The 26,191-nt window shown below is 48.5% G+C and overlaps 1 protein-coding gene across 2 annotated transcripts; it reads left to right on the top strand.

Moving 5' to 3' along the window:
• On the top strand, positions 1 to 23,071 carry PDZK1IP1 (PDZK1 interacting protein 1). 2 transcript variants are annotated; one of them, XM_024104941.3, is made up of 4 exons: positions 1 to 278; positions 11,795 to 11,903; positions 20,040 to 20,141; positions 22,294 to 23,071. In XM_024104941.3, exons 1-4 carry the CDS (start codon positions 212 to 214, stop codon positions 22,364 to 22,366), a joined length of 351 nt encoding a protein of 116 aa, XP_023960709.2. In that variant the 5' UTR covers positions 1 to 211; the 3' UTR covers positions 22,367 to 23,071. The 2 variants fall into 2 exon arrangements, with proteins under 2 accessions (XP_023960709.2, XP_008166168.2); XM_008167946.4 differs by lacking the exon at positions 1 to 278 and adding an exon at positions 6,485 to 6,617.
• The last annotated feature ends 3,120 nt before the right edge of the window (positions 23,072 to 26,191 follow it).

Genomic DNA, 26,191 nt, shown 5'->3' with positions numbered 1-26,191 from the left:
ACCTCCTCCATTTAAATAGCCACTTATTAATGTCACTGATAATTTACCAAACTCATTTCCATGGGAGGCAGCCGCGCTTAAGTGTGCTCTGGGTCTTCAGATTTCACATTCAGCTCTCTCAACAGCTTCTGAGAAGGAGCAGGGCTCACTGTTTCTCTCACAAAGCAAAGAGCCCTCCGCACTGAGCAACAAAAACAACTACTCTGCAGTCATGCAGGCTCTCCAGGTTGCTGCCCTATGCCTTTTAATGGCTCTGGAGCCAGTGAATTGCCAGCAAGGTAAGTGTGATCTCCTACTTTTCGGGGTTGAACTGGGGGAGTCTTGAAAGTTTCTGGTTAGGAGTGAAATAGCTGATCCATGAAGGGGTTACTCTTTACCTAAGCACCAGCAACTACAGACACTTTCTTTTTAACCAGGTGAAGGAGATAGGACTTCAATGCACTTTATTAGGGTGACCAGACAGCAAGTGTGAAAAATCGGGACAGGGGGTGGGGGGTAATAGGAGCCTATATAAGAAAAAGACCCAAAAATCGGGACTGTCCCTATAAAATCAGGACATCTGGTCACCTTATCCGAGATGCTCTGTCTGCCTCACAAATGAATTGCCGAGAGTTTGAAAACAAAGCATTTCATCGGAAGCTTTGTCTTCTCTGCAAAAAAAAAAAAAAGCGTGTTCGCTGTCTTGCTGTGAAATCTAGTGGAGACAAGAAAGACACAGGTAGTTTTTTACCATGTGGTAGCTCTCTGAGCGCAACATGATACACCTCCAATCTGGGGTTTAACTTCATTGAGGTAAACTGCCTGTGCCTTATCTCCGCTAGGATTTTTCATAGAGATCGCTCACTGGATATAAAGAGACGCTTTTTTTTGCAGGGAGGATAGAGCGCTAGGTTTTTATCTTTCTAGTTACTCTAGGACAGTGGCTCTCAACCTTTCCAGACTACTGTACCCCTTTCAGGAGTCTGATTTGTCTTCCGTACGCCCAAGTTTCACCTCACTTAAAAACGGCTTGCTTACAAAATCAGACATAAAAATATAAAGTGTCACAGCGCACTATTACTGAAAAATGGCTGACTTTCTCATTTTTACCATATCGTTATAAAATAAATCCACTGGAATATAAATATTGTACTTACATTTCAATGTATTGTGTATATCGAGCAGTATGAACAAGTCATGGTCTGTGTGAGATTTTAGTTTGTACTGACTTCACTAGTGCTTTTTATGTAGCCTGTTGTAAAACGAGGCAAATATCTAGATGAGTTGATGTACCCCCTGGAAGACCTCTGCATACCCCCCAGGGGTGTGTGTACCCCTGGTTGAGAACCATTGCTCACGCAGTGAGATCTCCCTCATTTTCATGTTGTTCAATTTTGATCATGCTTGCCAAAAAAATCTCCCCCAAATAAATGGCTTCACCCTCTTTTCAGAAAAGACTTCATGGCAGACAGGCCTCCTGCTATTGTGACATCATTTGTTTTTATTAAGTACGACAGGGCATTTAATAGTATTATAAAGTGTTCTAATGAATAATTAAAGTTAATCTTTTATCTTTTCAGTGTTCTTGAACCCCTGCCCTGCACGCACACACACACCACACTTTGTGTTGCTCCATCCTTTATTGTTTCTAATGTATTTGTTTGCTTACTTGCTTATTCTCAGAATTTAACTGCCATCGACCTCCCAGTTATCTGACTGAATTAGGGTCCAATCCTGCACCACTAAGTCAAAGAGCGTGTTGATGATGTTTTAATGACATTTTAATGACGTTCTTCTGGACTTAGGGATCTATATGACTTTTCAGCTATGGCCAAAGCTCACAGCCACATTTTCAAAGCACCCCAGAAAGATGCACCCTTACACATTGGATGGATTCTGGGGAATGTGCCCATATGGGCATTGATATATGCAAAGCAGGTAACAGCATGTGCAAGGGCTATTTGCATTAGTAGCCCCCCACTTCCCCTCCAAATTTGCAGGAGCAAATGTGTGTACGCACATTTTTGTGGGCACAATGGTTGCATCCAACTTAGAGCATTTGGGCCTGTAATCAGAAGGCTGACAAGAGAATCGGCATCAGAGGGCTAATAATTAAAATAATTAAAAATTGGAAGGACACAAAAGAAAATCCGTGTCCGTGTGGAGTTGTGCCAGGGTAACCGGGGTGTTTTGAAACTTCAGGAAACTTGGTCCTGCTGCCCAAATGTAATTGCTCTTTATTCGGTTCCAACTCAGACCCGTCTAGGGGGACAGCGCTAAGGCACTCTGCCAGACAAACTGGGATTAGAATGGCCACTCATCAACCACCAATCACCCCTTCCCTTTTGCCTCCACTTGCTCTCCAGTCCCTGCCTTGTCCATGTGCTGCTGGTATCTTCATGGCCCTGCGCTGACTTTCGCGCCATCTCCTTTGATGCAAAGGATGCTGGGGCATGTAGGGAACTAAATGTGCCCATTACACAAGTCAAAGCAGAAATATGGAAAACCTGAAGTGACAAGGAAAGGGGACATGGCGCACTTGTGGGGAGAGGGGAGTAGTGTGTGAATTTGGATAGGGTAAGGGGCACATCTCATCCCAGTCAATGCTGGTCAGGCTCACCCTGTTTTTGTGGTGAGTTGAGTTTACATGCAATTTTGCTGACTTGTGTCTATCCGATACATATGTGATGGCTCCTATACCTGTCAATGTATGGTCTTAGGGGCTTGCAGGAGTCGATGTATTTTGGGCTATGTTCAAGGGCTCACATGTGAGTTAGAGGATGTGTTCTTTGCTATTTCTGTTTCATTTAGTTTGCCTTTAAAAAAAATAAAACACTTGGAGATGGGTCCAGACTGGAGCCCCGAATCCAAGCCCTTATGAATGTTCTGTTCAGATAACCCTCCAGCACCTGGATTCAAAACCATAGAGGGCCCATTTTCCTGGTCAGGTTTGGATGCTCTGAAATCTTGTGACAACAGCTCTTGGAGCAAGATCCGGGCCCAAGCGAGTGGAAACTTCTTGGGAAGAGATGAATTGATGAAATTTCAGTCTTTGGGGCTGAAATGTCATGAAAACAGTTTGTCAAATTTCAGCACGGCTGAATCTGAACCCAAATTTGCTAACACTGGCCTAAGCCTCTTCTGGATCTGGATGTGAACATCACTTCCCTGTGTCACATCTAACACCACTAATGCTGACCCACCGTCCAGGAAAAAACCAACACATCAATAAAAGGAATCCAACAGAGATGACAGCTGAGGAGAACCAGGGAAGGAAATGAAGCAGTCCAGACTTCAGGATTATTCAGGATGATGACACATTCCTAGGACTAAACGCTGTCACAGCTAGACCTGCCCAACCCCATGGGTGGGACTGAGGGCAAGGAGTTAAGCCCTCTTGTTTATGACTTATAGGGAAATGCCAGCAATGGGGCCAAGTCCTACTCTAGTTACATGCCTCTGTGAAAATCAGTGAGGCTGCTCTTGTGTTCCCGGATCCTGCTTCATCAAATCTTTCAACACATGAGTAATCCCATTGCATCAGTGGGACCAGTCTGCCGTTGAAAGTTAGGCAAGCGTTTACGTTTCTTTTGTGATTTTGGCCATCAATCTTTTAGCATACAGAACAGACTGTCCTCAACTTACAGCCTTGTGCTAAGTTAGGGATGGATGCTTTTGCCTCTTGTACTGCTGGGATTGTTCTGTTTGGTTGTTAAGTTTACAGTTCTGCCAGTCCTGGGCATTCAAAAATCCTAAATCAGATCCTCCCATAATCATGAACTTGGCTAAAAAAATCATGAGATTTTAAAAAAGAATTATACATTTCAGGGTCTTTATATTTGCCTTCTATTTACTGAGTGTTTAGGGTTGCACTTGCTTCATAATTTTCTTCACAAACATGAGGTCTAAAAACTTACTGTTTTTTTTTTTAAAACAAGAACAGAGAGTCTCCTATAATCACAGGATTCCAGGAGCTGGGGCTTAAAGAAAACACCAAATATGGCAAGACTCATGGTACAATCAAGAGAGTTGACAACACTGAGTCTAGTTCATAACCAATTGTAGATGACTCTGCTTTATATATACGGGCGTATGCAAGGCACGTTTACAGCTGCTAATAAAGAGACATTAGTTTTGTCATTATATGGGCCAGATGCTTGGCTGGAGTAAATTGTCAGAGTCCTACTGGAGTCCAAGGAGCTACATATATTTACACCAGCTGAGGATCTAGACCGTGATGTCTTTGCTCACACTTCCTGGGCCAGATGCTGAGCTGGGGTATATACGTGTAGCTCCATCTCTGTGTTTTGTTTACAGCTCTTTCTTTGTAAGAGCTCCCCAGCACCACCGTGGGAACGGCGGAAAGATTCACCTCCCTGTTTTACAGCAAATCCACAGGGACACAGGTGTTTCAACTCCTTTCCTGCTTCTCCCAGCCCTGCCACACACCCACATGCAAATCATGTGCGGTATTAAAAGCCTTAAGGAGCAAGGGGTGATTAATGCACTCAAGAGATCTTGTAACCCGGGAAACCTATTTGTGCTTGTGCAATATCGCTAACGACACTATGTCCCTTCTGCTAAGGAGGGGATTTCACACCTGAACACATAAGCAGAGGGCAAACCATGAATCACAGCAGCTGACACACACAGGCTCATTTGCCCCAATTTACAGGCGGAGCTGTGAAAGGCGGATCCAGATTGAAATCTGGATCCAAACTTTCCCAGAGTTTGGGAGAGAGTTTCAGGGCTGGAGCTGTGAACTGATCTTATGTCTCTTCTTATGGAAAGCCCTTTCAAACAGCCGGAAGGGCTGTTGGACAGGGCTTACTTATGCTCGAGATGTGCATTTATTTATTTTTTTTCTGTCAAGAAGATCAGCAAAGCAATAAATAGCTCGCAAGGGGGCTGCCTCGGTGAAGTTCAAATGCAGACTCAAGGAGCCACGTTTTTCAACCCAGCCTTTACAGTTGTGCTGGCAGTTTTGCCCAGGCAAATCCCTGCTTTTGCATGTGCACATTGCAGCTGTGGGTGCTGATCAGGTGATGAGATGTGTACGTAATCACAGGGCTTCAACACGCAACCGTGGGTGATTTTGCATGCTCCCAAATTCTGGGTGCACACAGAGCGTGCTCCTAGAGTTAAAAAGAACAGGAGTACTTGTGGCACCTTAGAGACTAACACATTTATTTGGGCATAAGCTTTCATGGGCCACTCCTACAGTGTTTGTTTCCTCACACTGAGGGGGCTGTCAGGGCCGGCTCTACTGTTTTTGCCGCCCCAAGCAGTGCGCCGAATTGCAGGGCCAGTCCATGTGCCCGTTAGGGCGGCATGCACGTTTCCGTGGCGACAGCAATTCGGCGGCAGCTTCTGTCTTCAGCCGGAAGACAGAAGCCGCCGAATTGCCGCCGCGGGCCGCTGAACATAGAAGCTGCCGCCGAATTGCCGCCGCCGCGGAAACGCACGTGCCGCCCTAACGGCACCCGGACTGCCCCTGCTGTCTGCGGCAACAATTCGGCGCGCTGCTCGGGGCGGCAAAAACACACAGACGGCCGCCCCTTGCAGATTGCCGCCCCAAGCACCTGCTTGGAATGCTGGTGCCTGGAGCTGGCCCTGGAGGCTGTATAGACGATAAAAGGACAGATCTAACAGTGGTACTTGAAGTAGTAGTGGCCTGAGTTGAAGGTGCTGGGTTCAAACCCTGCTAGGGGCTCACGGTGCAAATTTAGAAGCTGTCTTAGAAGCCATATCCCCTAATAACGTGCAAGAGATGCTGTAGGAAACAGTAGTAACTGAATGCTCAGTAGTGACACTTGCTTGATTGTATCGGGATTTCTGCTGTCTACGGCTCTGCATTTTCGCCCTTATCGCATGCTCGTGTTGGCACATTCCCTCCAGTGACGCTGGAGTGAATCCCATCTTGATAGGGAAGCACGTGCTGGACCGCCTCATTTCTCGGCGGGGCTGTGGCTATCACAGCCTTCAGAATAAATGAGATGCGCAGGAGGGAAAACTTATCTGCTGGCAAGAGAAATTGGCCCACTGGCTGGGCTTCTGGCAAAGTCAATGGCTGGGCTGAAGCCCTTGGAAGCATTTCCATCAGGTTTTCAAAGTTGAAAAGACAAGACAGCTGTAGCAGGGTCTGAGGCCAGACGGATGACTTTGGTGAGACATCACGGGGGTGTGAAGGAGACTTTTGATATGGGGAGGGGCATTGGGCTCACAGGAAAGGCTTATGGGAGAACAAGCAGGGTGGGAAGAGGCAGTAGGCCTAGGAGGGATAGCTCAGTGGTTTGAGCATTGACCTCCTAAACCCCAGGTTGTGAGTTCAATCCTTGAGGGGGCCACTTAGGGATCTAGGGCAAAAATCAGTACTTCTCTTGCCTAGTGAAGACAGGGGGCTGGACTCTATGACTTTTCAAAGTCCCATCCGGTTCTAGGAAATAGGATATCTATTAATTATTATCCTTATTATAAGAATGAGCCTTGACTTCCACATACACTCCACCAGGCAGAGAAGTTCCTCTGAGCAGCAGCCCTCTCAAGTGATCAGAGCCTGTAAAGAACGGGGACAAAATGAAACCAGACCAAGAAAATGCTGAGCTGTGTCCTGCATACCTGGCCATTTCGGGGAGCAGGTACGCGAAAACCACAAAAAGAGCCGGGCCCTGAGCCGGGGAGGGAGGATGGTTAGGGATTTGGGAGATGTGGGTTCAATTCCCTTCCCTGCTGCAGAATCCTTGTGTCACTTAGTCTCTCCGTGCCTCAGTTTCCCTCCACACAATGAGGATAACAGCACTGTGCTACCCCCTAGGGGCACTGTGAGGATAAGGACCCTGAAGTCTGTGAAGTGCCCAGATCTAATGGTAATGTGGGGTATGTAAATAGTTAAGAGATATCTAACCAACCCCCTGGATTCAAACACCACCCAGTGTAGGATTGGATGCTTTGCAGCTGGGGCCCTTGGCGGAGTGCTACTAAGGGCAGGCAAATGGTAGTTGTTTGATGGTAGTTGTGTGGCACGCCCCACAGTTTGATTTATTTGGCATCAGTTACACTCATTATATGCACTTATTGGATGCCAGTAAATACCCATTGACACCTGACGTGTAACTTACCACCGCTAGGCACCTCACTCCTGAATTTGGCCCATTGCCTATATGCTAGGTAGGGTAGGATTTTACTGTTGTTCTAACCAGCTTCCCTTTCAATTTCCTGTTGAAAGACAAAGTCCTGATCATCTGGGATCTTGATTAGCCTGAGAGCCCGCCCCCCCCCCCCAGCCCCTCAAGGGACGTTCCCAGCCTCCTCGCCCAAATACATGTCAACAGGAGTTATGAATGTGACTGGTGACCTCACTTTACGGTGTCCCTACCTAGGCGCTGATTATTGAACTGGACTAGAAAAGAAACAGAGAGACCATTGTCTGAGAGAGCCCTTTAGGGACCATTGTTGAAACGTAGGCTGTGCTGTTAATCTAAGGTAAACATTTTACCAGCCAGCCGAGTTCTAGAAAAACATTGTTAAAGTTCATCCGGGCCAGGACCCATCCGTCAGCATTCTTTGCGTCTTTCCCTTTTACATAAACTTCTTTCCTCCCGGGAGTGAAGCAATTTTTAGTTTGCTTCCCAATGCTTAAAAACGGTCACTTTCCTTCATAGAATCATAGGACTGGAAGGGACCTCGAGAGGTCATCTAGTCCAGTCCCCTGCCCTCATGGCAGGACTAAGTATTATCTAGACCATCCCTGACAGGTGTTTGTCTAATCTGCTCTTAAAAATCTCCAATGATGGAGATTCCACCACCTCCCTAGGCAATTTATTCCCGTGCTCAACCACCCTGACAGGAAGTTTTTCCTAATGTCCAACCTAAACCGCCCTTGCTGGAATTTAAACCCATTGCTTCTTGTCCTATTCTCAGAGGTTAAGGAGAACAATTCTTCTCCCTCCTCCTTGTAACAACCTTTTATGTACTTGAAAACTGTTATCATGTCCCCTCTCAGTCTTCTCTTCTCCAGACTATAAACAAACCCAATTTTTTCAATCTTCCCTCCTAGGTCATGTTTTCTAGACTTTTAATCATTTTTGTTGCTCTTCTCTGGACTTTCTCCAATTTGTCCCCATCTTTCCTGAAATGTGACACCCAGAACTGGACACAATACTCCAGCTGAGGCCTAATCAGCGCGGGGTAGAGCGGAAGAATCACTTCTCGTGTCTTGCTTACAACACGCCTGCTAATACATCCCAGAATGATTGCTTTTTTTTGCAGCAGTGTTACACTGTTGAGTCGTATTTAGCGCAATCCATTCTCATTCCAGTCCCAGGGAATCTTTCCACTGATGTCGCAGGGTGCTAATTCAGCCCCGACGGATGCAAGGAGGTCCCGAGCTGGGCTCCATTGGAATCAGTGGGAGTTTTGCCATTGGCTTCAGGGGGACCATGAGTGGGCCCCGGGGGTCTAATCTTTTCAGACTGTCCCAGCCAAACTCCATTGGGGGATTGCCCTCTGCCTTCATACATTCCTCCTGGAGTCCCATCTAGACACTGCCTTCTTCATCATCTCCTGCCCTCAGGCTGTTCTGATTACCTAACTCCCCATTGACTTCAATAGGATTTAGGCACCGGAATACTTGGAGCATCTGGGCTTAAGTGACACACACAGGGAGTCTGTGGCAGAGCTAGGAACTAAAGCCAGGTCTCCTGAGTCCCAAGACTTAACCCCAAGTTCATCCTTGCTATTAACAGGGAAGCCTTTAATGCTCCCTTCCCCTGCTCCCCACCCCAGAGTAGCGCTACGGCTTAGCAGACTCGGGAAAACTCTGTGTGGCTTGGCAAAGGAGCGGGGAGAATTAGAACCACATCCACTTTTGTTCTGACGTATCGAGTTGTCGTCTTTGTTGTTTCCCTGCATTCTCCTGAATGCATCGCCCCAGCTTGCAACTGGTTCCCTCTGCTGCCGACTGGCCCCCCTCCAGCCCCGTCCCTCCCCCAAAACTTGGAAGGTGATCACACTCCAAACGAGCAGCCGCCAACTAGCGGAGTGTCACGCCGAACATGCTGGCACCTCCTTCGCCAGGTTTGTTATGCTAATGGACCCACCATAATCCGCTTTGCAACATCATAATCATTAGTGACGGATTACGGAGTCAGGAAAACATGGCACTCCTCAGCGGGCGGTTGGAGGCTTTCGTTTCGGGAAAGAGGGGTCGGGGGTGGAGCAGCGTGGGCTTGCGAAGATAAAGGTGCAGGTACAGAGCAGGTTTAGCCTTGTTTAGTGGGCAATGTGGAGTCACATTTTCCCCAAGGGCAGCTTAGCAAGCGATTGGCCATCAAGGAGCACCTCAGTGCATAGGAATGGTGCACAGATCGCACCATCCTATCGGGGCGAGGTGCATTCTTAGGAACATATGGAGGGTACAGTCCCTGCATTCCCCCAAATCCAGGGACTTGGATTGTCCCTAGTCCCTGCACAGGGTGGTCTCTGCATCCCCTTCCCTGCACATCCACACAACAGCCAGAGAGACCATCCTGCCGACTACACATTGATTCTGAAAAAGCCCCGTAGATATAGTGTATTGAGGACCGTGTTGGCCTTGCAAGTTATCACCTTAAGGGGGAAAGGGGTTCTGCTCATGTTCATAAGAACATAAAAATGGCCCTACTGGGTCAGACCCAGGGTCCATCGAGCTCAGTATCCTGTCTTCTGACTGTGGCCAGAGCCAGGTGCCCCAGAGGGAATGAACAGAACGGGTAATCAGCAAGTGATCCATCCCCTGTCACCCATTCCCAGCTTCTGGCGAGCAGAGGCTAGGGACACCATTGCCTGTTCGCAAGCTAGAGGGCCCTGTAGGGAGGTGTGTTCTCAGAGCCAGTCTGGAAAAAGCCATCTAATAGCAAAGTAGGGTGACCTGTACCTGGCTGCCTTAGGAAGCAGCCTGTTTTTTCTCTCTCTGGCTTTGGGTTCTTGTGTGTTATCTTGAGTTCTGAGAAATAAGGTCATGTTACGTTGCAACCTTTCAGCAAGAGTAGTTATGTTTTTGTCTAATAGCTCTGTGGGATTGCTCTGACCCTAATAGCAGAGAGGTGGAATGGTCCAGTAGTTAAGGTGCTACTCTGGAGACATGGGTTTGATACCTTGCTCTGTATACCTCTGGTACTGACTTCCTTTGTGGCCTTGGGCAAGTCACTTAGACTCTCTATGGTTCTTTTCTCCATCTGTAAAATGGAGATCATTGTAGCTACGTCAGGTAAGCCGTCTATCAAAGGGACTTAGATGGTTCCCATTATGACAGCTTCTGACCACTTCAAACTCTTTAACGTGTTTATTCACACAGCACCACTATGAGGCAGGGCTGTGATGTTATCCCCATTTTACAGATGAGGAACTCAGGCACAGAACAAAAAGGGGCTGATTTTTAAAGGCATTTAGGCACCTTTAAAAACCCAACTGTAAGGGACTTTCCCAAGGTTGCATAGGAAGCCAGCAGCGGAACAAGGGCGTAAACACATGTCTGAAAAGTCTTAGGTTAGCACCTCGTCACTGGGCCACCCTTCCTCTCCAGGTGGGTGGGGGTGCTGCTCAAGTACTCTGGGGGTGGGGGTGGGGGAGCACAGATGTATGTGAAGTAGAAACAGAATAGACAATGTGACCTGCAGTGTATCTTGAATCTGCAGTAATGGCACAATATGAAGGAAACACGATGTGGTGTACACTGCTGCCTAACTGAAAGGAGATGTTGTTATGTTTTTAGTGCGTGCTGCATCTTGAACCACTGAGGCAGGGGGAGCAGCTGTGAGGCAGCTGCCAATTTGTTTTTCCCATCAGATGCAGAATGTTACCGAGCTAGCCAACCTGTGCTCTCTCTGTCTCTCTCTCTCTCTGTTTCTCAGGGAGACTTTATATTCGTTTTTTTCTTGTTTTCCTCTCTCTGAAACAAATGGCATTTTGAATGAGGACTATATTGCTACTATTATTTATTTGTACTGTGGTTATGTCTAAAGGCCCCAACCCGGGAATGGGACCTCTGCGCTAGGTGCTGTACAAATGTATAATGAAAAGACTGTCCTTTTCCCAAATACGTGGGGCTTATTTTAGTTGTACACGGGGAAATAGAACATTAGAGATGGGTCTGAGATGCAAAACTTAGATCCAGAGTTTTAACTACCCAACACTGGAGAGCATTTGGACTCAAGGCTTTGGTTTGGGTCCCTCTCCAGTGGAAGGGTTGGCTCAGCTGATGGGCCCCTGGTACAACTGTCGAGGACAAAGGAAGGGGCTTCTACTTTGGAACACTGTGGTCAGTGCCAAAGTTCATCCCACAGTGCAACGCTAAAGACCGTCCTGTCCCCGTTAGTCTGCATGAGACGTGGGATGGTGTTGATGTGGTGGGGGATGGATGGGTTGTTGGGGGGTGTGTGGATTCTTAATCCGGTTTCTTTGCCTATTGGGATCTGCAAGGCTCAGACCACCGACCAACCAGCCCCCCGTATCCTTACTAAAGCAGGGTGGCCTTGAGGTCAAGGTCACCTTATGACTCAAGAGCTCTGGGTTCATTTCCCCAGCTCTACCCCTTGCTGTCAATCACAATCGCTGACTCAGTCCTGCAAGGTACTTAAACTTGTGCTTACAGGGACTTCAGTGGGCTTTCTTAGGTGCTTAAATTCCAGCCTGGGTTTGGTGCGTGGCTGGCTTGGGACCAGAAAGATCAGCAGGATGGAGCCCTGAGAGTCTGTATTAATGGAGGCAGTTTAAGAACCTAAACAGAACAGGTGAAGCTAAAAATCTCTCTAACGTATGTCTCCCCCTTTCTCCGCAGCCCGGGGAAATCTCCAGCCGTGGATGCAGGGGCTTATTGCAGTGGCTGTTTTCCTAGCCCTGGTGGCGATTGCTTTTGCAGTCAATAAGTATTGGTGTCAAGAAAAAGAGTAAGTGTGGGTTTTCCTCGTTCCATTTGACTTGGGCTTCGCTGTCGCTAGAGCAGCTCCAAACGCAGGGCGTTTCGAGTTTTATCCGCATGGGGCACCATGTGATCCCTGCACAAAAAACAGGGAAGCTTTCCTGATCCTCTTAATAGTATCGGTTTACAGGGACCGTGGGCAACACCGCACAAGGCGATGGTCTTACCGTGTAACTCCATAGCCTTGTGGTGGCACTTTCACTTCCTGTCCCGGCCAGATTCCAGAAATGCCCCTTAAAATCCCAAAGCCTTGTTACCGAGACGTTAAACTCCAAACTCAGGAAGCGAAAGAGCTGAAGTGCCAGACCCTGAGCGGATTGAAATGTTCATCGCTCCAGTCCTTTCAGTCGGGTGGCATTTAGAACAGACGCTGCTGCCTTGGCCCAGCTGTTCTTGGGATCAGGGAAGGTCAGCTGAAATGACGCATGTTTCACCACTTACCTGGTGCCACCAAGGGATACAGGGCAGTTAAAAGGACGACTGACTAACCAGATGTCTCAGAGGGCCATGTTTGATTGACTTAAAACAGTGGTACCCAAAATTATAGCTGCTGACAATCTGGCCCATGGACATCAGTGATGTTATGATCATTGACATACTTTCGGGATCTGGCCAGAGAGGAAGGATGGTCAGTAAGACTTGAGAGGTCTGGGTTGAAGTCTCTGCGCTGCTACAGACTTCCTATGTGGCCTTGGGCAAGTCAGTTAGCCCAGATCCTCAAAGTATTTACACGCCTAACTCCCATTGATTTCAGTGGGAGTTAAATACCCAACTACCTTTGAGATCTGGGCCTCAGGGCTTGTCTCCCTGGCAGGGCCAGTTCCAGGGTTTTGGCCGCACCAAGCAGCCAAAAAAAAAAAAGCCGCGATTGCGATCTGCGGCGGCAATTCGGCGGAAGGTCCTTCGCTCCGAGCGGGAGTGAGGGACTGTCCGCTGAATTGCCGCCGAATAGCTGGACCTGCCGCCCCTCTCTGGAGTGGCCGCCCCAAGCACCTGCTTGCCAAGCTGTTGCCTGGAGCTGGCCCTGCTTCCTGGACATTTACTTTGCAACAAGGGTGTGAATCTACCCTGCACTAGCCAGCTGCATCCATGTGGATCTGCTGATGCACACTAAGAATTCCTTAATGCACTTTGATCTAGTCCAGTTTCAAAGAGGACTAGATCAAAGCACATTAATGGACTGTTAGTGTGGGTCAGCAGGGTCCACACAGACAGAGCGTGGCAGGCTAACGTGGGTTCTAGCTGGCCATGAACCCATCACTGCAGTAGGGAGACTTGCCCTTCCCTACCTCCCAGAGGTGTTGTGAGGATGAAGACATTAAAGACCGGTAGTTGCTCAGATAATACGTTGGTGGAGGCCATATATGTACTTCTGATGGATGGTTTAATATATTTAGATTTAACGTGTTAAACACAGACCCCACATAGACAGGTTGTGCAATGCTGCTGAGGTCACCACCCTCGAGGTGGGTTAACTTGCTTGGCCTCATGTCAAATCCAAGGTTTCCAGGGTTGAAAGTTTGACTCAAGCCAGGACCATCCTGGGCTCGTGACGCTGGGGGGAGGGGAGAAATGAAGTAGAGAGAAAAATTCCAATGAAAAACTATGGTGAAATGGGGAGCAGAGCGGGCGAGCGGGGTGAGTGAAAGCTAAACAGAGAGGGGTAGAAAAGGGGCAGAGAAGAAGAACGAGAAAAGTTGAATGAAGAGATAAATACAGTAGATAATATGGGCCTGGTTCTCAGTTACTTCGTTTCTGTATTTGGGGCAGAGTTGAAAGATACCTGGGAGGTTTTGCCATCCTCTGAAGCATGGGGCCTGGGTCACTTGCTGGGTGAATTAGAATACATGGTGGAGTCTCTGTAACTTGTGGTCTTTAAATCATGAGTTGAGGAGTTCGCTAACTTCGCCGGAGGGTAGGGGTCTATTACAGGAGTGGGTGGGTGTGGTTTTGTGGCCTGTGACGTGCAGGAGGTCAGACTAGATGATCACAATGGTCCCTTTTGACCTTGAAGTCTGAGTCTATGAAAGAGGGGATTAAGGTCTCTGGCTTTAAACCACCGTTGGGATCCTGCAGGGGTCTGTCCAGCTCCAGTGTAGAGCTAGCTTCTGGGCATGCTCTCCTTTCCTTAACACAGAGCAGGGGCTACCCTTGAGCGAAGGCGTCTAGTAAGCTCTGGTCTACACTGGGAGTGGGGTGGGGGGAATCGATCTAAGTTACGCCACTTCACCTATGCGAATAACATAGCTGAAGTTGACGTACTTAGATCGACTTACCGTGGTGTCTTCACCGCGGTGAGTCGACTGCTGCCGCTCCACCGTCGACTCCGCCTGCGCCTCTCGCCGAGCTGGATACAGGAGTCGACAGGAGAGCGCTCGGGGATTGATTTATCGCGTCTAGACAAGACACGATAAATCGATCGCTCCTGGATCGATCGCTGCCCGCCGATCCGGCCGGTAGTGTAGACACACCCTAAGAGTCAGGAAAGTGGCCCAGCTGCACAGCTGTTTGGGGGTGGAGCCAGCACTGCTCATGTCACATCTGACCAGGGCCGGCTCCAGGCACCAGCTTGTCAAGCAGGTGCTTGGGGCGGCCGCTCGGGAGAGGGGCGGCATGTCCAGGTATTCGGCGGCAATTCGGCGGACGGTCCCTCACTCCGCCTGGGAGCGAAGGACCTCCCGCCGAATTGCCGCCGCAGATCGCGATCACGGCTTTTGTTTGTTTGTTTGTTTTGGCTGCTTGGGGCGGCCAAAACCCTGGAGCCGGCCCTGCATCTGACCCCCTCTTCCTAGGAGCGCGGTGGTATCTCTGGCTCAAACATTGCCCCTCGTTGTCCTGTCTAGTGCTAGAATCCGGCTGGGAGGAAGGTCGGGAAGGCTAGAAGCCCATTTTATTTGACTTTGGCCTCTCATCAGAAAAGACGCGGTTGAGGCTTAGCAACCTGGCAGCATTCCAGCCCCGGTTCTGTCACTGTGGCAGCAGTTATCAGCTTAATCCCTGCCTGTTTCTGCCTTGACGTTTCTTTGCAAGCCCCAGACATCACCCGCCAGCAAGCACTGAAGGGAATCGGAGACGTGCACGTATAACGGACCGGAACCAGCGCAGTAGATCCAACCTCCCTGAGCCTTGGGGGAGGACACCGTGCTGGATCTGGCTCCAGGCCTGAACGTCTTTGGCTCAAGTCTAGCTGTATGATAGGCTGACCAAGAACAGCCCGTCCAATTGCCACCATCAGCTTGGGACACTGACACACACACACACACACACACACACACACACACACACACACACCTTCTCAGACGCAGACTCCAAGACACCATCAGCTTGGGACATGGACACACACACACACACACACACACACACACACACCCCTTTTCAGATGCAGACTCCAAGACACCATCAGCTTGGGACATGGACACACACACACACACACACACAAACCTTCTCAGACGCAGACTCCAAGACACCATCAGCTTGGGACATGGACACACACCCACACCCACACACACACACACCTTCTCAGACGCAGACTCCAAGACACCATCAGCTTGGGACATGGACACACACACACACACACCCCTTTTCAGACGCAGACTCCAAGACACCATCAGCTTGGGACACACACACACACAAACCTTCTCAGATGCAGACTCCAAGACACCATCAGCTTGGGACATGGACACACACACACACACACACACACACACACCTTCTCAGACGCAGACTCCAAGACACCATCAGCTTGGGACATGGACACACACACACACACACCCCTTTTCAGACGCAGACTCCAAGACACCATCAGCTTGGGACACACACACACACAAACCTTCTCAGATGCAGACTCCAAGACACCATCAGCTTGGGACATGGACACACACACACACACACACACACACACACACCCCGTCTCAGACGCAGACTCCAAGATACCATCAGCTTGGGATACACACACACACACACACACCCCCCTTCTCAGACGCAGACTCCAAGATACCATCAGCTTGGGACACACACACACACACACACACACACACACACACACACACACACACACACACACACCTTCTCAGACGTAGACTCCAAGACACCAGCTGAGGCAGAGTCTCTTCTACTGTTGAAATCAAAATACATTGCAAAGTATTTTGCAACAGCCCATTCAGAGACCGACTGGAAAAACCAGTTAGCAGCAGAAAACAATTCAAAGGTCTGACAAATTAGTCTCACCCAATGCTGCAAACCTGGCACTGATGTCACTGTGCAGCAGGGAGGGCTAACTGCAGGGATATCGGATTTGCTACCTAGGCAGAAGGAGCAGTTAAAGGATGACTGACTCACCAGAAATCCCACAGGGCAAAATCCTGCATCCCTTAGTGATTATATTCAGGCAAAGTCCCTGAGTAGGGACTTTTTGAGCCGTAGTTATTAACATTCTGGCTGCAGAAAATAGACAAAGCATGTGAACAATTCAGTAAGCGTATAACCTACTGGTAAGTGTATGTTACAGATCCTCCTCTGTACCCAGTCCGCAGAGGCGATGAGTCTGTCGCCACCCTAGTAAGGTCGAGCTGTAGGAGCACGTGCTTATTACGTGCTTATTACCTCTAGAGGTCGCTGGGTCAATCGCTGGTCTATCAGCCATGGTGTCATAGACGTGTAGGGCTGGAAGGGACCTTGAGAAGTTAGCAAGTCCAGCCCTCTGCGCTCTGGCAGTACCCAGTAAATCCAGGCCATCTGTGACAGGTGTTTGCCCAATATCTTTTTAAAAACTTCCAATGGTGGGGACTCCACAACCTCCCTTGGAAGCCTGTTCCCAAGCTTAACTACCCTTAGAGTTAGAGAGTTTTCCCCAAGATCTAACCTAAATCTCCCTTGCTGCTGATTAAGCCCATTACTTCTTGCCCTGCCTTCAGTGGACATGGAGAACAATTGACCACCATCCTTTTTATAACAGCCCGTAACATATTGCAAGACCGTTATCAGGTCCCCCATTCCCCCAAATCTTTTCTCAAAACTAAACAGGCCCAGTTTTTTTAACCTTTCCGCATAGGTCAGGTTATCTAAACCTTTGATCATTTCTGTTGCTCTCCTCTGGACTCTATCCAGTTTGTGCACATGTTTTCTAAAGCGTGGTGCCAAGAATTGGACGCAGTACTCCAGCTGGGGCCTCACCAGTGCTGAGTAGAGCAGGACCATGACCTCCTGTGTCTTATGTACGACACTCCTGTTAACACACCCCAGAATCATATTCGCCTTTTTTGCAGCTGCATCCCATTGTTGGATCACGTTGAATTTGTGACCCACTGTAACCCCCAGATCCTTTTCAGCAGCGCTGCCACCTAGCCAGTTATTCCCCATTTTGTAGTTGTGTACTTGATTTTTCCTTCCTGGGTGAACTCCTTTGCTCTTGTCTTTACTGAATTTCAACTTGTTGAATTCAGACCGATTCTCCAATTTGTCAAGGTCATTTTGAATTTTAAACCTGTCCTCCAAAGTGCTTCCAACCCCTCCCAGCGTGGCGACATCTGCACATTTTAGAAGCATTCTCTCCACTCCATTATCCATGTCATTAATGAAAATATTGATTAGTATTGGACTCCTGCAGGCCCACTAGATCCGCCTTCCCAATTTGACAGCAAACCATTGATAACTACTCTCTGAGTACAGCCTTTCAACCAGTTGTGCACCCACCTTCTAGTAATTTCATCTAGATCACATTTCCCTAGTTTGCTTATGAGAATGTCTTGCCGAACTGTGTCAAAAGCCATGCTAAAATCAAGGTATATCACATCTATTGCTTCCCCCCGTCCATTAGGTCAGTAACCCTATCTAAGAAGGAAATTCAGTTGGTTTGGCATGATTTGTTCTTGACAAATCCATGTTGACTATTCCTTATAACCCTGTTATCCTCCAGGTGCTTACAAACCAGGTATTGAAATGAGGCTGATTGGTCTTTAATTCCCCAGGTCCTCCTTGTTCCCTTTTGTAAAGATAGGCCATGAAACTACCTCCTGAATCCCCTCTTCTCTGGTGCCCAAACTGTGTCCCCATCCCAAGCACTGCCCCTTCCCCCTGAAGCCCCGCCCCTATGCTGCCCCTTCCCCCAAGATCCCGCCCCTGCTCGTTCTTCTCTGCCCTCCTCCTCTCATCGCTTGCCCTTATGGCCGGTAAAAAGTGGGAGGGTCATAGCCCTCTCGCCTCCCCTGTTCCATGCCCCTGCCTAGAGTAGCTGCTGTGGAGTAGTTTTGAAGCCGGGAGAAAGAATTCTCTACTTACCTCTGTCGAGATCCCCAGCAGCCATCTGGGATCATGACTCCCACATCAAACCACTTTATTCTCCAGCGTCTTTGCAATTCTGGGTTGCAGCTGGCAGAGGAAGAAGTGAAATGTCATGAGAGAGGCAATCCTGGTGTTATTGTCCCAGCCTGACGAGAAACACAAAGTACTAAACAACTTGTGAGAAAACCTCTCATCCTGAAATCTTCACCCTGGTTTTGCTGACTGGTTCCTGGCTGTATCACAGACTTTCTCTGTGATTTGGGGCAAATTACACAGGCCAAGGTCACGAGTTAGATGCTGAAATTCCTTTGAGGATCTGGGCCTTAATGATGCTCGATGCCTCAGTTTCCCCCTCTGGAAAAGAAGGATGAGGTCCCAGGGGTGCTGAGAAGTTACTGTTTGTGAAGTGCTTTCAGGGTTGGGAATAGAGCCCAGGGGCGGCGTCTCAGCTGGTGTATCTGATCAGAGCTCTGCTGACTTCAGGGGGCTATCGGTTCACACCAGCTGATGTTCCTGACTCCCAATCCAGAACACTGTCCCCTGGGCCATGTTGCCTGATGGTGGCAAGGAGGGCTAATACCTTAGCATAGCACTCAGGAGATATGGCTTCTAGTCCTCACCTTGCCTCTTTCTCTGCCACAGTTGTCCCCTTGTCTATGACAGAGAGAAGGATCCTGACCTCCTTTGTAAAGTGCTTTGAGATCTGTGGGTGAAAGGCCCTCTACAACTGATGATTATTATTAGACGCTTGGACAAGCAGTCATAGTCTGGTGTGTGTATATTAAGCCAACCGCCTCTCAGGTCCTTTTGAGGTTCACTCGTTTGCTTGTTAGGGGAGCACGAAAGGAACCCCAAATGTTCAAAAATCACAAGTCTGACTCCTGAAAAATCACAAGTCTGGCTTAATCAGGAGGTGATGTAAAAATAATAGATTTGGTGTTCTTTCTATTTGCCTTCTGCTTTTTAGACTCATAGACTTTAAGGTCAGAAGGGACCATTATGATCGTCTAGTCTGACCTCCTGCACAACGCAGGTCACAGAATCTCATCCACCCACTCCTGTATCAAACCCTTGACCTATGTCTGAGCTACTGAAGTCCTCAAATCGTGGTTTAAAGACTTCAAGGTGCAGAGAATCCACCAGAAGTGACCCGTGCCCCACGCTGCAGACCTTTAGGGTGCACTTGCGTCATATTTGTAAGCTTTTTCCACAGCCAAGAGGGCTAGAAAAGTACTTTTTCTTCAAGAACAAAGGCTGAAGTCATCGCATCTCCACTTGACTCCAGGAACTGGGGCTTCAAGGAAGCCAATAATTATCATGTGACTCATGAAAAAAATCATGAGAGTTGGCAATACAGTGAAAATCAAAAAACAACTTGGTGGGACAAAGAACTTCACTGATCACCTTATGAACAGAGTTCACGCACAGATTGTTAAGGCCAGAAGGCACATTATGACAGTCCAGTGTGAGAGTTCTCCAACAACTTATGATCCCCTTGTGCTTAACGATCGGTCCCACCTTGTGTTTAGCTTGGATGCTCTGGTTACCTTCTCCAGACCTGAGGAAGAGCTCTGTGAGGCTCGAAAGCATGTTCCAATCACAGATATTGCCCCACCCACCTTTCCTCTCTCTCAACGGCTTGCTCAGCAATATGAAAGCTTCGGGTTATTGTTTAAATGATACCTGAGCTTTACAGAGTGTGAAATCGTTTGAGCTGAAAGTCTGTTGCTCACTTGTGTGTCAGCCAAAGAGGCACAAATACAGTGCAGCCAACGGTCCTGCCATGGTTCTATCTAAATTCTTTCAAATGTGCTTCTTTTGTTAGGGAAAATATGGAGTCGGTGGTCACCATAGGAGACACGAAGGAGGAGGCTATCGTATCCAACGGGACCGAGGGGAGGTATTCAATCACAGCAGCTGATTTCAGGTGAGCCAGGCATTCAAGAGCTTTCGAGTTCCTCCGAAGAGGATCCCATTCTGTGCTAGGCCGTGACGGGGGCAGAAATGGTTTGACATCACCGTTAGGCCATTCAGCATCGGGGCTCTGGTGACCAAAATAATCTCCAGTGTAAATTAAAGCAGCTCCTCCTCTCATGCCCAGATCTGCCCCTAGTCCTGCCCTCTGCCCCCAGGACACCTCCTAGGCTGAGTCTTGGGGGGAGGGGACAGGGCAGGGCTGCTTATGGTGGCTCTGCGCAGGCCAGTTGAGATAAAATTTAGGGCCCTGGTACCACCCCTATTACAGCCCAGTTACAAAGGATTTGGGGGGGCCTGAGCTCAGGGCCACAGTACAATTGTCCCTCCTTTTCCCCTCCGCTCTTGTCAGTCTTGGATCTACCCTACGCTTGCACTGGAAGAATTTTTCCTCTGGTCATTTCCCTCTCTACATGTGTGTAGGGGCCCAAATCTACCCTCATAAAACAAGGGAGATTGCCAGGTGACAAGCATTAAAAGCTCAGAACGAGTCTCCCCTTTGTCCTTAATAACAGTTTATGAAAACAAAAGAGGATTTTTAAAATCAAACTGATTTGTTCACCCTTAATGCTGCCAGGTTCTTCAGCCCACTTGGATAAGGAAACCGGTCAGTTTCACTTTTATTTCTGGCCAGTGTAGGCTTTCTAGGGCTGGCTGACATTAGCAAAGATAGGGCCTGATCCTGCAGTGCTTATGCACCTGCATAACTGTACGCGCTATGAGGAGTCCCAAGGAAGCATAAAATAAAGCAGGGGCATAAGTCTTTGCAGGATCAGGGCCTTCAGTACGCCCATTTTGGCAATTCCCACCACTAAAAAGGCATAATTGATGGCAGCAGCAGCGTAACATTAGTGCAGGCCGAGCTGAGGCATTTTCCCTATGAATTTGCCCTGGTTAGTATGAAAGCCCCGATTCTGGGTTCCACCATCCAGAAGCTGCGACTTGAGCATTAGCTGTTAGCAGTACAGGCCCTATGACACATAGTTATGACCTTGAAAAAAATCACAGATTTTTTTTATTTTTATTTTTAATGCACAGTCGTGTCCCAGGCAAATGTTTGAATTTCATGGGATGTGCATGGCTGCTGAGTCTCCCCCTTTCCTCTCCCCAAACTGTTGTGATTATTCCAACAGCGAAGAGGCGGAAGTTGTCAGTCCTGTCCCAGATAGTGGGGTTAGGGGCAGGCTGCGGGGAGGGTGGTGCCTCACTATCAGACAGGATCCCAAGCTGCCACTCCTGCTTCCGGTCTGGTTGATGCGGGGAGGGGAGTGGTGTTAACAATGCCTCTGCTCCTTGCCAGCTGGTGCTGCAGTGTCTCCCCTGGTCCTAAGGGTGCTTCTGCGGGGCTAGGCCAATGCTCCTAATCAGTGCCGCTTCCCTCTCCCTGGTAGCCGGACAGGAATGAGCAGCAGTGGCCAGAATCCCTGGCCATGAATGAGACACTGCCCACCAGGCCACCCCCCCGCCTCCTTCCTGTGATAAGACCTGCTGCCACCTCTCCACCCCCCTCTGGGAGGGGCCTCTATGAGCAGCCACCGGCTCCCGCTGCTGGAAAAATTGCAGCATGGACTCATTTCACAATTTCCATGAAAGCAAAAGTTACACACGGCCGAGCAGTTTTGACTCCATCCAGTAGAGGACAATGGTTCACATATGCACAAGCCAGTTCACTGCAACACAGCATGGGCCATTCTTCTAGCTCCATTCAAACTAAGGAATATTGACTTAAAAGCCTAACCATAAATCCTTCCTTTACAGTCGTGGTAAATGTGCTGTACTGAAAACTCGGTTAAAATTGTAGGCTGTCACTTTAAATTTCAGGGGGGTTTCTTGTGGGTTAGGGGGCTGTATAGGGAAGCATGTATTCTGAGTCTAGCAGCAGTCAGTCTGCAGCCATCCAGCCTCAAGTAAGATGATGTGAGTTGTCCCTGTCTGTTTTAGGAGCAGCCTGTTTTCTCTCTCTCTGGTTTTGGGTGCTTGTGTGTTATCATTTGGAATTCTAAGCAATGAAGTCATGTTACATTGCAACCGTATGTTTTTATTTACTTCTCTGCATGTATGCTGTGAACGTAACAGTAACTGATGGCTTTCCTGTAACATTTCAGGTCCAAAGAAACCCAGCACGCCTATGAAAATATCGTTGAGTATGAGGGGAAAGTCATCACTACTCCAATGTAAGAGCCGCCTTCGAGGATCGCCCATTTCATGCCATCCTTTTTCGCCCCTCTCCAATTCTAACTTGGCATCCCTGTGCTGTGGTCAGCTCTATAGCTGGGAGGCATCGCACCTGGATTCACCCATGCCCCGGAAGAAGAAAATTGCTCCCAGCATCACCCAAACCTGGGCGGGGTGCAGGGAGTGGGAGAGGCCATCCTATCCAATGGCTCAGAACCTGAAACAATGCAGAGGGGGAATAAAGGTCTGGTTCAGATTTCTCTCCATCCCCCCCTGCCAAATGAAGCAAGAGGGAAGCAGGAACCAGCCTGTTATTCCCAGAATCACAATCCGCTCCAGGCTAGGCTGTAAGATTGCAATGCTGCCCTGCGTGTACAGAAGCCCCTTCCTTCTCTTTGTCTAAAATAACGTCACCTCTGACATCTCTTCTTCTTCGTCCTGGCCTGGCGTAATAGCATTTCTGTTAATCACTGTGCAGTGTAACAGCCTTTTTCATAGCCGAATCAGCTCAAATATTCTACATCCATTCCCTCAAGAGCTAGTTATTTATTGATCGCCAAAGCTGGGCATCCGTTGGGGGGTGAGGTATCCCCTTTTCCTTTTCATATCTCTTTATGAACAAAGAAGCCAATTGGTTGAATTTGCCCAATCCGAAATCTCCTCCTGTGAACATATTTTCCTGGTACAATAAAGAGAATTATTCTTTAATGTCATGGTGGCACCCAATGAGTTGCAAGGCACAAAGCGTCTTCATAGATACCCAAAAGAAGTTTGTGAACAGGAAAGAACCTCATGTGGTGTGAAAAATGACGACATTCCCAGCAACATGCAGAAGGCAGGGCCAGCCCGGGATTGCCACAGGAAGGCTAGGATCAGATCTTCCATCCTGGTGTCTCTCACACATTCCTGGCTAGCCTACAGGCCCAGCCCCGCCTCAGCAGGAGTTTTGAGTGAGCGAGGAATATAGGATTGGGATCTATCTAAGGCAGAGCATTTATGGAAGAGAGAGAGCAGGATGGTTTCTGTGGCTAAGGGGCTGGATTGAGACACAGGAAATCAAGGTGCAATTCCTGGCTCTGCCCCCGAATCCTTGTGGAACCTTGGTCAAGTCACTAGGCCCAGATCCTCAAAGGTCTTCCAGTGGGAGATAGGCACGTAAATCATAAAACCATAGGACTGGATGGGATCTCGAGAGGTCATCTAGTCCAGTCCACTGCACTCATGGCAGGACTAAGTATTACCTAGACCATCCCTGACAGGTGTTTGTCCAACCTGCTCTTAAAAATCTCCAATGATGGAGAGTCCACAACCTCCCTAGGCAATTTATTCCAGTGCTTAACTCCTCTGACAGTTAGGAAGTTTTTCCTAATGTCCAACCTAAACCGCCCTTGCTGCAATTGAAGCCCATTGCTTCTTGTCCTAGCCTCAGAGGTTAAGGAGGACATTTTTTCTCCCTCCTCCTTGTAACAACCTTTTATGTACTTGAAAACTGTTATCATATCCCTCTTCTGGCTTGCAACCCCTCAACATACCTTTGAGGATCTGGGCCTCCGTTCCCCATCTATAAAATAGGGATAACACTCAATTCTTTCTCCCACTGTTTGTCTGTCTTGTCTATTCAGACTGTAAACTCTGTGGGGCAGGGACTGCATCTTGCTATGTTGTGGACAGCACCTAGCAGTTGCCATCAGCCTGACCCACCCTCCACAGGGAAAATATTGAAATAATACATTGATGCATATCATCAGTTCCGTGGGTTTTCCAGCATTTAAGGACAATGGACCTCACTGTTATTTCTGTTCTGATTGTCGCAGCTCTCTGCACTTTAGAATGGGCCAGAAATTGCTTGTGCAGAGATGCGGGAAAGAGAATAATAAAGTAAGGTAACAAAACTTTCTAAAACTCAAGAGACGTCAGGGCCTGTTTGGCTGGAAACCTGGCGGAGAGAAGGTTCTGAGGTGGGGAAGGGAGATGGATTTTTTATTGAGCGATAATACTTAGATGAAAAAGCTATAGATCTTAAAGTGCCTTACAAAAGAGTTAAATAGCATTACCCTAATTTTACAGATGGGGAAACTGAGGCACGGATGGCTTGTTCAAGGCCAGCCAGTAGCAGAGCCATGGGATCTCCTCAGCCCCGGTCCAGTGCCCTATCCCCTGCACCACACCAAACTGGTTCCCTTGTTGCTAATGTGAATATTCCTAAGGCTGGATCCAGCTCCCCTCCGGGTGACCGGAAAGACTCCAGGGGGAGTTGGATCAGGTCCCTGGCAATCAAGGTGCTGGCACTTCCCTTGAAGTAGAATAGCTCCTTCCCCCTGGGCTGTTAATTAACCAGAACGCCTCTCATTCCTACGTGAGAGACGTGGGTGGTTTTGCTGAAGCTGCGATACTCTCTGGGGAGATTAGCTGCAGATAAGAGGCTCCGAACACCCTCTGCCAAGCATGCTTGGCTAATACAACGTGCCAGCCGCTCCCCCGAAGAGCCTGCGCACACAAACACCTAGCCCAGGAGTATCCCCTCTCAGGGATGCAAGTGTTTGCAGGGCTGGGCCATCAGCCCTTAAAATCCTTGAGTGGTAAAGCCTTTATAGCCTCCACCCACTGCCTGGTAGAGAGGTGGTTACCTCTCTCTGCTGGAGCGGAATGGCTCACCCAGGTGCCTGCTTTCAATTCAGGTGGACTCAGCTGCAGGGAATTAGGCCATTAAGGAAGGACTATAAGAGGGGATTTTGGGTGGCTCTGGGTTTGACTAGCTGTGGGGTTGGGGATGGGAGGGAAAGGAGGTTTGGTTTGGAGTAGCTGATTGTTTAATGATAGTAAAAAGAAGAACAGGAGTACTTGTGGCACCTTAGAGACTAACAAATTTAATGATAGTGGTACCTAGCCAGGACCCCATTGTGCTGCTAGTGCTGTACAAGCAGAACAAGGAGAGTCCCTACCTCAGACAGATAATCTAACTATAAGAGAAGAGACATCAGCTGGTTATAGCCAGGTTAGCCTCACCTCGTTGAGAGTCATTCCGCTCTAGCTTCATGAAATCCTCTCCCCTAATGCACTGAGCTTAGGCGTGGAGAAGCTTTTTAAACTGCCCAGGCTCTTTGCCTCTGCTTACACGGTCTCTCCTGCCAGCCTCAAAATATTTCTTTCACACCTCAGCCCAATTGTGATGTCCCTTGCTCTGATTTAAGAGGAGAAACCTTCAGAGGGCTTGCAAATCAAACTGACTTCTTCACCAATACTCCCTCTGTTGTTGCTGAATCGCTTAGATGTTCCCAAGGGCTTCAGTCAAGATCACGGCCTCATTGCGCTAGGGGCTGTATACGCATGTGTGAAAAGGCAGGGCTTCCCTGCAAGAACTTTATGGGTGCTCCTTGGCTGCACAGATTTGCCAAGCGAGCTTTGAAACATTTGTATTGGATCAAATTACAAGCATAGAAGCACTAATGCACATGTAGCCATGGGGGGGAAGCTGGATGGGTGTATACAATTCTGTTCCCTTTTGCCTGTGTCTATTGAAGTGAAGAGGGGCTAGATCTGTGCTGTTCAGAGCCAGGTCCAAATTGCTCTGCAGTCTAGGGCTCTGTGATGCTGAAATTGGGGTTTAAACTTTCATGGGTAAAAACCCCTGATACTTGAAATTGGGGTTGGGGCCCACTTCCCACAGCATTCGAGCAGCTCTCAGCAGAACAAAAGCAGCGACATGACCCCACACCGTATTTCAAGAGCGATTTGAAGTTTTTGTTCGGCGAGCAGCAGATTCGAGCGACCTGGAGTCTGAGTCAGAAACGGAACAAAGCGTGTTTCTAGAGCCCCCCTCCTTTTCTA

The sequence above is a fragment of the Chrysemys picta genome, chromosome 8 (assembly GCF_011386835.1).
Source record: "Chrysemys picta bellii isolate R12L10 chromosome 8, ASM1138683v2, whole genome shotgun sequence".
NCBI classification, from domain to species: domain Eukaryota; kingdom Metazoa; phylum Chordata; order Testudines; family Emydidae; genus Chrysemys; species Chrysemys picta.
Note: the sequence above shows the minus strand (reverse complement) of the source record. Positions and strands in the feature narration are given on the sequence as shown.